The sequence below is a fragment of the Corvus brachyrhynchos genome, unplaced genomic scaffold (assembly GCF_000691975.1).
Source record: "Corvus brachyrhynchos isolate BGI_N302 unplaced genomic scaffold, ASM69197v1 scaffold68, whole genome shotgun sequence".
NCBI lineage: Eukaryota > Metazoa > Chordata > Aves > Passeriformes > Corvidae > Corvus > Corvus brachyrhynchos.
In genome coordinates, this window is record NW_008240039.1 from 1,751,006 (window position 1) to 1,764,769 (window position 13,764).

General features: G+C 47.8%; 1 protein-coding gene across 1 annotated transcript in view; it reads left to right on the forward strand.

Annotated features, from left to right (window-relative positions):
• The first annotated feature begins 6 nt into the window (after positions 1 to 6).
• SCNN1D (sodium channel epithelial 1 delta subunit) overlaps positions 7 to 13,764 on the forward strand; it is an 18,031-nt gene continuing 4,273 nt past the window's right edge. The window contains exons 1-7 of the mRNA XM_017743974.1: positions 7 to 3,132; positions 8,825 to 9,159; positions 10,108 to 10,345; positions 11,402 to 11,595; positions 11,722 to 11,825; positions 12,209 to 12,372; positions 13,101 to 13,211. Coding sequence (XP_017599463.1) covers positions 8,840 to 9,159; positions 10,108 to 10,345; positions 11,402 to 11,595; positions 11,722 to 11,825; positions 12,209 to 12,372; positions 13,101 to 13,211 — 1,131 coding nt within the window. The 5' untranslated portion in view covers positions 7 to 3,132; positions 8,825 to 8,839. The remainder of the gene's footprint in view (positions 3,133 to 8,824; positions 9,160 to 10,107; positions 10,346 to 11,401; positions 11,596 to 11,721; positions 11,826 to 12,208; positions 12,373 to 13,100; positions 13,212 to 13,764) is intronic.

Here is a 13,764-nt window from a genome sequence, read left to right on the forward strand (position 1 = left end):
CCTTTCAATGATAAAATACTCCCTGTAAATCCCTGCTCTCCCACTCCTCCTAATCAGTTTTTTTGATTTTATGCCTCCAGAATGGCTGGATCGGAATCCAGGAGCACATCCCAGTATTTTTCAGCCAGGAGTGGATAAAAGTTCCCCTCTTTGATGCAGTTGTGGAGCTGCTGCTTCTTTGAAGAAGAATTTTGGAGGTACTGGTACAAATAATTCCCAGAATTTCTCTTTTCCAGCCTGGTCTCTGGGCAATTTAATAACAAAAATACATTAAAATAAGGGCAAGGCAGGAGGAGAGTAACAGAATGATGTCCCACCTCTCAATTTATGGGGAATATTCATGGCAGAGTATCCTGGAGAGTTTTCTCCTGAGGGATGCTCTGAACTCTGGGATGGATCCATTTTGTTCATCCCTAGAGCTGCTGATCCATCAAGTCAAAATCAACATCCAGGTTTTTCATGGGATAGGATGGGAATTTGAGGTTTGCTCCCCAAACCTGCCGGAAAACTCTGGCAAAAATGCCAGGGATAATGGAGAAAACCAGGAAAAAATGCCAGGGATAATGAGGAAAACCAAGACATTGTAATTTTCAAAAGGAATACAAAAAGTATTGTAGTTTAAGTCAGTGCTTGTGTGAGGAGTGAATTCACTTCTCCAAGAAATTCAGAATGTCAGGAAAAACAGCAGGGAAAGGCTCTAAACTTTCCCTTCTGGAGGCAAATGAAATGGATTGCACAGGAAATTCAAATTACAAGTGTTCCTGATCTCCAGATCTCTGCCAAACAGGCCTGGAAGTGAAAATAATCTCCAGATCTGATGTTCTGGTGCTGCTGGAGTGAGAAGAAAGTCCTTGACATTGAGCAATGGGCACTGCAAGGAGCTCATGGAAATGTCTGGAAGCCAAAAAATTTGGGATCTGATGCTCCCAGCACCCTTTGGAAAGCACAAAATAATCCCAAAGAACAGAGGAGCAGGCACAGCCTCTCCAAATGCCAGCTGAGCTCGAGGAATATCCCATAAAAACATCTTTTTAACGAGGGTGGAATGACCCAAACGTGTCCTGGTGCAATTACGGAGCAGTGGCAAAGCCGTCCCAGGGCAGGTGACATCACCAGGGCTCTGGACAAACACCAATTAACAATTTACCAATTAACCCCTGAACAATGCTGCCCGTGTCATCAGGGCTGCCTCATGGGTGAAGCAACAGGGACGGGGGAAAAAGATTTGTCCAAGGTTGCACAGCCAGGGAAGGGAAGAGTTCAAGAGTTCACAGCTTCCCAGTTGGGTTTTTACAGGCTCTGCTGGAAGAGAGTTGGGAATTTGGGGATTTATTGCCACTGCTTTTGTGCTTCTGGTGAGTAGGGAAATTAAATCTCTTCTTCTGTGTTTGTTGTTTGTTTTGTCTGGGAGTTTTTTGGTCCTTTTCCTTTAAATGTGCTGGAAAATGGTCCAAATCCCCTTGGCAAACAGGATGTGAATTGAAACAAAATATTGTGAAGGATTTGTAGAGTTCTGCCTTTAGGGTCAATCCAGTGAGAAAACACTGAATCCCTCACTGGTTTGGGTTGGAGGGACCTTAAAGCCCATCCAGCTCCAACCCCAACACCTTCCCCTACCCCAGGCTGCTCCAGCCTGGCCTTGGACCTTTCCACAGATGGGGCAGCCACAATTCCTCTGGAAAATCCATCCTAGGGCCTCCCCACCCTCCCAGCCAAGAATTCCTTCCCACTATCCCATCTTTGAAGCCATTCCCTTTGTCATGGCACTCCCAAGTGTCCCTAAGAGCATCCCCAAGCTCACAAACCACTCCTGATGCATCCCTTTTGGGGTTGGTTTGGGGATTTCTGCTGGTGCTGATCAGACAGGTCAGACCAGGAATATTTGTGCTGTTCAGGTGCCCTCCTCACTCCGTGTTACTCATGGAGGAAATGGGGCCTGGCAGTCACGTGGCAGCATTTTTATTCTTTGACTGATGAGTAAAGTCTTTTTGGGGCATGAAAAGAATTAAAACCAGGTTTTTAATAGCAAATCTTAAGGGTTATCTGGTGCTTTCCATACTTCATGTATGGAAAGAATGTAAATAAACACACCCCCCCCCTACCATCAGAGCAGACAGACCCTGAGCACAGCAGGGGTTTTGGGGTCTCCCAAATAATTCCTGCAGGTTTGAATGATTCCAAACTAATTCACCTCAGCCGTTGCATTGGCCTGGTGGTTTGGATTGCCTTTAGCAGCATTTTTAAAGGCTTCAAAATGATCTCTTTTTTCCAAGCCACACCACTTCCCTGAGGCTTTCCCTGCATCCAGGGAAATATTCCTGGGCTTTTCCAACTTCTTCCAGAGCTGTTCGTTTGCAATTCCCAACTCTGCCGTGGACAGCACTGCTGTGGGAGAAGGTGAGGAAATCCTCCAGATGGAAAACACGGCATTGCAGCTGGATTTATCCTAAAGAAAAGCCCCCGTCGGGAGAGGAATGGCAGCTGACACAGGCACTTATGTAATAGCTGGTTTCAATTAGGATTTGCTAATGACTGTTTTGCCCTTGCGCAGTTTGTTCCCGGTTTCTTCATCCCCTCCTTCCCTTGGTGCCACACTGGAGCACCTCTTCCTCTTGTTGACATCTGTTCCAGTTCCCAGCGGGAAAGGCTGAAGTTCCTGGATTGATTAACCCCTGGGAATTGCTGCTAAGTGTTGGGAACCAAGGTTTGGGGACTATTCCAGGAGCCAGGAGCGCTCTCCACCTCTTTTTTCCAGGCGTTTGAGGCACTGCTTGGGAATTTTTGGCTTCATTCAGGACGGAGTGATGGTACCTGGGATTCCAGGATGGTTGCATCTTGCATGTCCACAGAGCAAGAAGGTTTTGCTGGTGTTCTCCAACCCCTGCCAGCCCTGATTGCCTCAGAATTCCTACATACCCTGCAGCGGAGCTGGAGCAGGACAAAAACCCATCCACCAGCAAGCAGGATCTCATCCTGTGAATCTTTGGGGGACAGGTCTGGAGTGGGGGCACAGCGCTGATGAAGAGCTGGGAGTAAAGAAACCAGAAGAGGAAGAGAAGCCAAAAAAACAAAACTAGGAAGTGTTATCCCAAAGGGATGCCAGGAGCAGCTGCAGCCACCTTACTCAGAAAGGTGAGTGAGTGGAAATGAATGCTTGGTCATCCCGGGAGCCTGCAGGATTCTTTTTGGTGCTGAGGCTGGATTTTAACCCTCTGCTGGAGGCTGCACCGAGGGCAGGGCTGACGTGGAGCCTCCTCATTCCAGAGGGGTAATTAAGGAATATTTACACGGCTGGTGATTAGCAGATTATTCATGTGCTCATTGCTGGGCTTGAGAGGATGTGCCAGGGAGCTTTATTTTGGAAAACTGGGGATAAAAGCATGGCACAGGGAGCCCAGCACAGGTTCAGGGGTGTTCACCTCTGCCTGGAGCATGTTTGGCAGCGTTGGGAGCTGCTCTGGCAGAAGGGACACGCTGCAACACCGGGGCCATCCTGATTCTGCAGGCACAAATCCATGGGATTTCCAGAGAGATCCCCCAGCCAGGCCTCAAAGCATGCCACAAAAGGAGATTCAGGGATTGTCAGAGGAAATGTTGGTGTGCAGAGCTCCACAGACATTCCAGGAGACGAGGAAAACATCCAGAAACCAGAGGAATTCAGCAGCACTTTTAGGGCAGGATCAGAGGGAGATGTGAAGCAACATCTGGAAGCTCTCCAGGGCAGGCACTGCCTTTGTTCTGCCTCCTGAATAAACTGGAATTCTGCTTTGTAAGGATGACAGAGGTTTGGGAGAGCAAGGACTGGGAAAAACAGAGGAGGCAGAGCCTGCTGGGAGCGGAAAGAGGGAGCACTGGGAGGTTCCTGTTCCTGGAGTTGCCCACAGGAGTTTGGAGTGGGAGGAGGGATGGACTGGCTGATCCAGTGGCCGTCAAGAAAGCAGGGAGAGGGAGGCCCCACAAAACCAGAGACAGAACTCATTCCAGAGAGGAGAACTGGGGTGGTGTGTGAGGGGACAAAATGTGGGAAGAGGGTTTGGCAGAGTAACCTGGGGCGTTCCTGGGGAATAAACTCCATTCGTGCAGGAAGTAAAGCCAGATCTGCTCAAATGGAGATTAAACTGTCTGCAAAACCTCCTGAAGGCAGGATTTATCCCTGCTCCACATCCCCACCTCTGCTCCAGGGAGGGGATGCCCAGGGCTGCATTCCATTCACAATCCAGAGGGAAAAGTGGGAACCTCTGGGAGAGACAGCAGTGGAAAGTCAGGAAACTGTGGGAGAGCAGGATAATGTGGAACAAATGCAGTGAGGGAGAAAGTTCATCCCAAGGAGAGTTTGTGTGGTCAGTGGGCAGCAAATTACAGCGGAGCCTCCGTGTGGTGAGGCCCAGGGAAAGCCGCTGGAATTGGGATTTTCCGGGGTCCCTTCAGGTGGGGCTTTGGTTTTAGGCCCCTCAATGTTCAAGCAGCTGGGAAAGGCTGCAGGAAGGAGAGGCTGGAATGAGCTCAGGTGGGATTTTCACACCTCTGCCCAGTCAGAGCCTCCTCAAAGACCTCACAAGTTCTTCTTTGGGACATTTTCAATGATAGTGGGCAAAATATTTTAATATTTGAGTTCTAAAGGATGAGCCAGGCATGGCAAGAGAGGCTGTGGAAAACATCCCTGAGCTTCTCTCTTTCACTCAAGCCTCTACAAAACATTTTTCATGTGCACCAGCTGTAAGAAAACATTCAAGAATTTAAAAATTGATTGTCTGGCAGAAGATTTCCCTGATTTCTTGAGTCCATCCCACAAGGAACATGAATTTACTGCGTCACTTCTAGGTGAAGGAACTAAAATCTCCTACAGGATAATCCATGTGCCTCTCCTGCTATTGTGCCTGGCTGATACTGGCATCTTTTTATAATCTGATATTTATTTCTGCTTCAATAGTCTTATCAAATAGCTGAGAATCATTTTATCATCCATCTGAGCCTGTAAAATAAACATTATAATATATTATGGTATAATAATAATCAAGTGTAGGGCCAAGGACAGGGTTTGCACAGTTCATATGTGAAAGCTTCCAAGCCAAATGGCAAAATTCCTTAATTTTCTTTATCTCTGCTGTTTTTATCAATTAAATTGGATGTGATTCCATTAAAACCAACAAATTAAAAACACCCAGTGGGAAAAGCAACCTTCTGTACTTGCCCAGAGTTGCTGCTCCTCAGGACACACAAAGCATTTTCTCCTTCCCAGCCCTAATCAACATTTTCAGCCTTACTCAGGGTAATTACAGCCCTGCAACCCCCCAGGACTTTCTCAGGGCTCTTATCTCCACAATCTCTGCATTTTGAAAGAAACACCACATTTTTAAGCAGCAAAGGAGGTTTTTTTTTCTCCCTGCTCCTCCCACTTCAGGATCCAGGACTATGAGCCAACAGAACTGGGATCTTTTTTGGAGGGATATTGATCCAGTTTTTCCCCATTTCCTGCAGGAAAAAAAAAAAATTCCTGGAGGAAACTCTGAAGGGATTTTTCTGAGGTGCTGCCAGGGAATCTCTGCACCATCATGAGGCAACAGGAGCTGTCTTGTGCCTGCTCCTTGTGCAATAATTCCATTGTCACAGATTTATTGTTGCCATTTTGCATTGCACAACGTGGAATGGAGAGAGAAGGAAGGGTGGGGGACAGAGACACGAACGTGACAGAATGAGGCTTCCAGTGCTGGGAGTTTTTTAATGAGATTTTAGCTAATGAACTCTTCACGTGGCTCTGCTGCAGCTCTTCATTCAGTTGGGTTTCTCTTTTAATCAAAAGTTTCCAAAATACCAGGGTTTTTTAAAATTTAAACCAGGTTCCAGATATGTGTTTTGAAAATTCCTTGTAATATTGAAGAGGGGTGGAACAGAGTAATTGCAGGTGGTTAATAGGATTTGAGTTTTTTAAATAATAATTGGAAAATTGGAGGGGAACATTCTATGTGGTTTGGGGTTTCTAAAGCAAAATCCAGCATAAATCAATCAAATCAGTCAAAATCAGGGGAGTTTGTTTCCCTTCATCTTTGTCCCTTCTCCCTTCTTTCTGAATCAAATTTCACAAGAAAAAATCTCCATCTTTTTTATTTTTTGCAAATGCTGATATTTCATAGCTTCCAGTGGGAGAGAAAACCCAATTTGGAAAGGCAGGCTCTTTTTTGTGGCTCTAAACTTCATCTGGATCCCAAATATTCGTATAAAAAACTTCCTGCAGAGCTGCTTTCCACGTGGGAAAGTATCAGAAATAATTATGGGAATTTTCATCCTTCCAATGAATCCATTTCTCCATCACTTCTGCAACTCTTTAACTAAACCACCTCCTAAAACCTGATTTAAACGGGGTTGATTTGGTTCTGTTCCCATCTCAACACCTGAATCCTGGCTGGGGATGGGATGGGATGAGCAATATTCTTGGAGAAGCAGGAGGAAATCCATGTGTGCCTTGGAGTAGCTGATCAATTGAGATTACACTGAGGAATGCAATTCCTCAAGCACACCCTGGCATCCTGCCAGGCTCTGGAAAACAAGGAAAGAAGGCAGAAATATCCTGCCTAGATGGAGAAATCCCGAGTGGGAAGAACATCCTGGAATCCCTGGTTATTTCCCTAGAAATGATAGCTAAGAATCCACTCTAATCAGGAGGGGAAAAACCAAAGATGAGCACGCCAGCAGCACTTAAACCGAGCTTAACTCCGGTGTAAGCTTCGTGTTAACCCGTCTGGCCAGTTTATTCACTTCCTATTATTCCCTGGATCATGCTTTGAATAATTTCCATGATCTGTTCCTCAAGTCCTGCCCCCTTTGATGTCACAGATTGGATCCATATAGGCTGGACAGCTCCCAAGGCCTCTGCACTCCCAAATCCCAGAGTTTTGGGCCAGCACTTCTGCTCAGGATTAAGCCCAGGGCTGGGTTTAGTGGCTTCTCTGAACACTCAGAGATCAGAGTTTCTGCCAAGGTACAGTGGGGAGGGGCTGGAATTTGGTTATAATTTGATTGTTAAATGTGTATTTTTAGATCTATTATTCATTTGTAGCTATAAATATGGGGGTGTGCTGTTTTCCACATTACCTCGGGATTATTTTGCTTTCTATTTCTTTTTCATTCTAATTATTTTAACAATGCAGATTTAAATGGGATGAATGAGCCAGAAACTTAAAATCCCACTGACAACGCCTGAAAACTCTGAATTGTTTCTGAAAACCAGGCTTTGTCTGGGGGTTTTAGAGTCACAAATAGACATTAAAAAAAATCTGTCTTTGATAAATCCTTTTAGCATTCACTTTGGGTAATTCTGGCCTTTTATTCCACATTTTTCTCACTGATAAAGACTCTGAGCTTTAATTCCATTATCACAGAGCCTCTTGCAACAATTCTTTAGTGACTTCTGCTCTCCTCATTCCCAAACTCTATCCCTGCATCCCTAAGTTTTTTTTTTTTATTTGGAGCTAAGGTTGCCCCAAAGTTTGGACTCAGTAAACTTCTCTTAATGACATGATGGGCAGGGTGACTCAGGGCTGCTGTAATGTTGGAAACTCACACCTCACAACACACGGTGTCATGTTCTGGACATGAAATTGTGACAACAATGTGTCCCAAACTGGCACCAGAGCCCGGGACACATCCTCAGCAAGGCTGGAATTATCTCTGGAGTAGCACAGGAGGTGTTTTAATTACTGCAACAAAGGAAATGGGGGTTTTTATTTGGATTTATGCCACTCTTTTGAGTGATTTTCAATTTCTGTGCTTCCTTTTCACTGCTGTAAAACACAGAGAAGCCTTAAATTCCTATTTCTGTGGCAAAATAGCTGTTAATAATATTAATTAATATTTTGGTGCTCTCCAGAAACCCCCTGAGATCATTTTCTTTTCAGTGCTACCTACAAGGCTTTATCCACACCCTAATTTGGCTCATCCCCTCTGTGGTTCCAACTGAGGTGTTTTTCTCCACTTCCATCCCTAAATTCCTGTCTGGACTCTGCAACACCCCCTGTATTTCATCTTGGAGGAGAGTTCAGAGGTAAATGAATCCTGTTTATTCTACAGAATGGGAGATCCTACAGCAAAAACGAACAACCAGGTTCTAATTTATCCAGTTCAAAGCTGGATTTATCCCAATTCCTTAAGGATGAAGCCATAGTAGTAGTTCTAAGCCAGTCTTGTTTTAGGCCCATAAACCAGAATATTCCACTAGAAATATTCCCCTAATCATGATTTATAAATCTGTATGGATGCCCAATGAGTCAACACTTCAGGATTAAACCCTGCTCCTTGGAGTTCTTAGAAAGACAAAAATTCCCCACCCTTTTTGGCCTCAAACTTCCCAGCATTACTCACAAACCCACACTGGCAGAGAAATCCTATGGAACTGTGGGCAAACACCTCGTGTTTCTTCAGCAGCAGCACAGTCTGAGCTCTTTGCTCCTGCCTGGATCCAGATTCTGCTCAGTTCTTGTTGGGTTTTTCTGATTGCAAACCTATTTGGGGCTTGTTTGGAAGAGGCCCCTTTGGAAAAGGCCTCTTTGGTGTGTTCATCTGGGGTTTTTTCCCCTCATGGATTCCATGATGTTCTTCCCACTCTGAATTCTCCCACCAAGGGAGGCTCTTTGGAAGAGGCCTCTTTGGAAAAGGCCTCTTTGGTGTGTTCATCTGGGTTTTTTTCCCCTCATGGATTCCATGATGTTCTTCCCACTCTGAATTCTCCCACCAAGGGAGGATCTTTGGAAGAGGCCTCTTTGGAAAAGACCTGTTCAGAAGAGTCTTCCCCTCAGATTAATAAGATTTTTTCCATCTTTTCCATGCCCAGAAAGACACTTAGAGGATGGAGCAGGAGCTGGCACGAGGAGAGGAAGAGAGGCAGGAAGGCCTGATCGAGTTTTACGACTCCTTCAAGGAGATGTTTGAGTTTTTCTGCAAAAACACCACGATCCACGGCACCATCCGCCTCGTGTGCTCCGACAGCAACCGCATGAAAACGGCTTTTTGGACCCTGCTGCTGCTGGCCAGCTTTGGCATGCTCTACTGGCAGTTTGCCCTCATGTTCAGCCAGTACTTGGCCTACCCTGTGGTGCTCACCATGTCCATGCACTCCGAGCCCAAAATGTTCCCAGCCATCACCATCTGCAACCTGGATCCCTACAGGTAACCTGGGCTGCTTCCCAGCACACCTGGAGGGTCCCAAAGCTTTGGGAAGGGTCAGGGATGCATCCCCAGGATCCCTACAGGTAACCTGGGCTGCTTCCCCTCACAGCTCCATGGTCCCAAAGGTTTGGGAAGGTTTAGGGTGCATCCCCCAGGAGGGACAGAGGGATCTCTCTGCCTTCAGCCATCCCCATCTGCTTCCCCTCACACGTGGATGGTCCCAAAGGTTTGGGATGCATCCCACAGGAGAAGCAGCCAGGTCCCTGTGCCTGCCCCAGCTGGAAAGGGACTGTTGTTGTTGTTTCCAAACTGGTTTCCAGATAAAGATCTTGTTGGGAATTGTGCAAGGACTTGTAGCAGTGAATTCCATGCGCTGAGTCAGGACAGAGGGAACGGAGCCGAGGCACTTGGTGGAAGCTGCTGGCCGATTTTGGGCTCTGATAAAATCAGCCTTTCCCTGAAAAACGTGGCTGCTCCATGGATTCCTTCCTAAGCCAGCTCCTGAGCTCTGGGATGGTGCGTGTCAGAGGCAGCTCTCCTGGGTGTCCCACAGAAACGTGGAAATAACACAGTAAATGAGGCAAACCCCATGGAATTCTGTGTGGCTCTGCTTGTCCAATGAGGCTCACGCGACAGGGGCGAGTTAGCACGGAGTTTCATGTTACATAGTGAAGGAATTATGTAATTGCCTTGGAATAATTAGCTAATTGCTGACAGAAAGGCCAGTTTGTGCAGCTCTGCACAGCTGCAAGGTCTGAGGTTTCCAACAACTGGAAATTCAGCCACTGGAGCTGCTGATAAAGTATTGCTGAGCATTGGCACCAGAATTCCCAGATATTCTCCCCCAGACTTCAAGGAACAACCTTTCCATGGATCCTGTGAGGGCACAAAGTGCTTTTTTTTCTGATAGAAATGTGAATGTTCCCAAATTCCTTCTGTTCCTGGCAGGTTTGAGCTGGTCAGTGAACACCTGGTGCAGCTGGATCGCATGGCAGAGGAATCCATCACCTTCTTGTATGGAATCAACACCTCAGCCAGGTTATTCCACATGAATGACAGGAATATCCACGTCCAGGGCTTGGCCAACCTCAGCAGGTCGGGCTTCAAGCTGAGCCAAAACTTCTCCCTCTTGAGGATGTCGGACCTCAGGTCAGGGAAGAAACATTCCAGCGTGGGCTTCAGGCTGGTGAGTGGGGTCCTGGCAGGATTTCACCGGGATCCAGGCAGGGAAAGGAGCTCTGGGTGTTCCTTCATGGACAGAGGGAGCCTTCCAGCAGGGCAGGATGGGGATTCACCCCAAAATACCTGAATGGTGTCCAGGTCCAATCAAGAGTCCAGCTCATCAGGGAAATTGTGGAGCTGAGGGAAATTTAAGATCAGGGTAAGAAACTGAGTCTGTGGTGAGGCAGCAGCCCAGTCCCACAGCCCAAATTAGGGCTGGGATCCCCATCTGGGCTTAAATTTGCTCCTGGAAGTGTGGGTGGAAGCTCCAGGTGAGGCTGCTCAGGGCCTTTAAAGGTACATTAAAAAAAAAAACCAAAAAGACTGAAAAAAGAGATGATTTCAGAGCTGGGTAATGAGAGATTGGGAGTGCTTCAGGACAGTTCATCCATCCCTGCCTCATCCCATCCATCCCTGTCTTATTCCATCCATTCCTGCCTCAATCCATCCCTGTCCATCAGTTTGTGCTGACCCAGGACCAGAAGCTGGGATTGATGTGGCTGGAAAGAGCAGCACTTTTGGGGTGATTATTGAACCCCTGCCGTGTCCTGGAGTCCTTCACCAGCAATTTTGGGGTGATTATTGAACCCCTGCCATGTCCTGGAGTCCTTCACCAGCACTTTTGGGGTGATTGTTGTCCCCTGCTCTGTCCTGGAGTCCTTCACCAGCAGTTTTGGGGTGATTATTGAACCCCTGCTCTGTCCTAGAGTCCTTGACCAGGCAAACTTTCCCCAGAACCTGTGGGTGTTCCCCTGAGTAAGAACAGAGAAAGCCTCTCTGGGCTCTGCTCATGATTCATGAGCTGCAGAGAATTCCCAGCCCTGTCATCCCTCCTCCCAAGCTTCAGCTCCCTCCTCCTGCCTCCTTCCCCCTAAGATGGAGCAGCTCCAAGGAGAAAATTCCTGAAATAATCAGAATTTTCACTTTCTGGGAAAACAGAGATTCCCCTCACCCCTGTCTCCAGTATTTCCTTTTCCCTGTGACCTGTCAGCCTCACCCTGAGCCTTTCCCTCTCTCCCAGTGCAATTCCACAGGTGGGAATTGCTTCTACAAGACCTATTCCTCGGGCATGGATGCCATCCTGGAGTGGTACAGGTTCCACTACATGAACATCATGTCCCAGCTGCCCGTGATCATCAACATCTCCCAGCACGAGGAGCACATCGAGGACATGGTTTACTCCTGCCAGTACGATGGGGAGCCCTGCAGGCCCAGGTGTGTGGAGATTGGGATTTGCAGGCAATTAACAGCTCATTCCCATTATCCCAAAGGCATCCTGCTTTAAATTAAGGTGTTGCCACACTCACCATTAAAACCCCATCCGATCTCTCCCCGTTCCAGTGATTATGTTCACTTCCACCACCCAGTTTTTGGGAGCTGCTACACTTTTAACAGCAAGGGGACAGATCCCTTCTGGACAGCCACAAAACCAGGAATTCCTTATGGTGAGTGACCTGCCAAACTGGGGGAAAGGGCATTAATTAATAGAATTAATTAAATATAGCTTCTGTGTAGGATTTACTGACATATTGAGGCCTCCTTTTTGGTCTGGTGGCACAGATTATTGGCTTGCCACATGTGACAGCCATGCCAGGCACATCTGGGCTTAAAAAAGCAGAATCTTCTTTTTGTTTTCAAGCAGAATATTCTTACAGTTGTTATTGCAGAGTATTATGGGATTGTTGAAGGTTTGGAATAGGTGCCATTGCCACCAGGTTTCTAAGGAATAAAAATGGCTCTTCCATGAGGGATTTGATCAATGCTGACAGTTCAGGATGTTCTTCTTTCACCCCGAGCTGTCCCACACTTCCCTCTCTCTGCTTGCCAGGGCTGTCCCTTATCCTGAGGGCAGAGCAGAAGGATCACATCCCCCTGCTGTCCACGGTGGCGGGGGTGAAGGTGATGATCCACAACCACAACCAGACCCCGTTCCTGGAGCACGAGGGCTTCGACATCCGGCCGGGCATCGCCACCACCATCGGCATCCAGCAGGTCTGGCACTGCCCCGGGGCTGGGAATGTCCCTCCTGCTGGCACAGGGACGCACAGCAGCCTCGGGCTCCTCTCCTGCCTCGCTTCACTGTGCTCAGGGCCAAATCAAATGGTCCCAAACGTGGCCTTTTGGCTCTCAAAATGTTGGAGCCTCGTTTGATTCACACTTTTGAGGGTTTTGCACCTCTCCAGTCCCATCCCAGCTCTTCCCAAAGAGCTGCCTGGGTGAATTGGGATCAGGACGAACATCCAGGAGGGATTTATTTGGACAGGATGTGTTGCTGTTGGTCAGCTGAGCCACGGGGGCTGAATCAGGAGGGGTTGGGCTGGAGATCAGGGAAAGGTTCTTCCCCCAGAGGCTGCTGGGCACTGCCCAGGCTCCCCAGGGAACAGGCACGGCCCCAAGAGCTCCAGGAGTGTTTGGATAACACTCTCAGGCACAGGGTGGGATTTTGGGGTGTCCTGGGCAGGGCCAGGAGCTGTGGGTGATCCCTGTGGGTGATCCCTGTGGGTGATCCCTGTGGGTCCCTCCCAATACTCTGGGATTCCCCTGCACTCTCCCACCTTTCCCCTGTCACTCCCTGTGGTTTTTATCCAGGTCCAGCTCTGCTGCTCATTTAATTCCCTGCCCTTCCTGCCCTTCTCTGCTCCCTCCAGTGAAGCTCAGAGGGTGCTGGCTGGCCCCAATTAACACTGCTAATCACCCAGGCCTCTTTTCTGTCCCCACAGGACGAGGTGAATCGCCTGGGTGGCAATTATGGCAAATGCACAACTAATGGGGATGATGTGGACGTGAAACTGCTCTACAACAACTCCTACACCCTGCAGGTACAGCCTCAGGCCTGGCTGAGCCCAGCTTAGCCCAGCCCAGCTCAGCCAGGCTGGATGAGGAGCGAGCAGCTCATTCCTTCCTGTCTAGGGAGCTCTCCTGGCTGAGCAGTTTCACTGCTGGAGGTAACAGAGAGATCCCTGCCCATCCAAAAGGAGTTACAATCTGGGATGTGCTGGAATGAGTGGAGGATCCCCAGTGCCAGACCTGGGGCTCTTCTCACACCAGGCAGGGAGCACTCAAGGCAGCTGAAGTGTTCTAGGAGGATATTTTTGCCCATCAGGGCTTTATTTGTGTCAGGAATTGCTCCTGGCTCTGTTTTTCTGGGCTGTTTCACCGAGATGTCACTGAGCATCACGGAAAAGGGAGCTGGGAAAATTCTCCAACAGCCTTTGCAGGGGTAAAGCCAAGCACTGAGGAGTGGAAACCTTTCCCATCCTCGTGGCTGGTGCCTTTTGCTGTAACAAAATCTGTGCCTTGTCTCCTAAGAGCTGCATCCTACAGATTGGGAGTTTTCTTTGGTTTATCCAATTTTTTTTTTTTTTTTTGGCTTTTTTTCTTTTT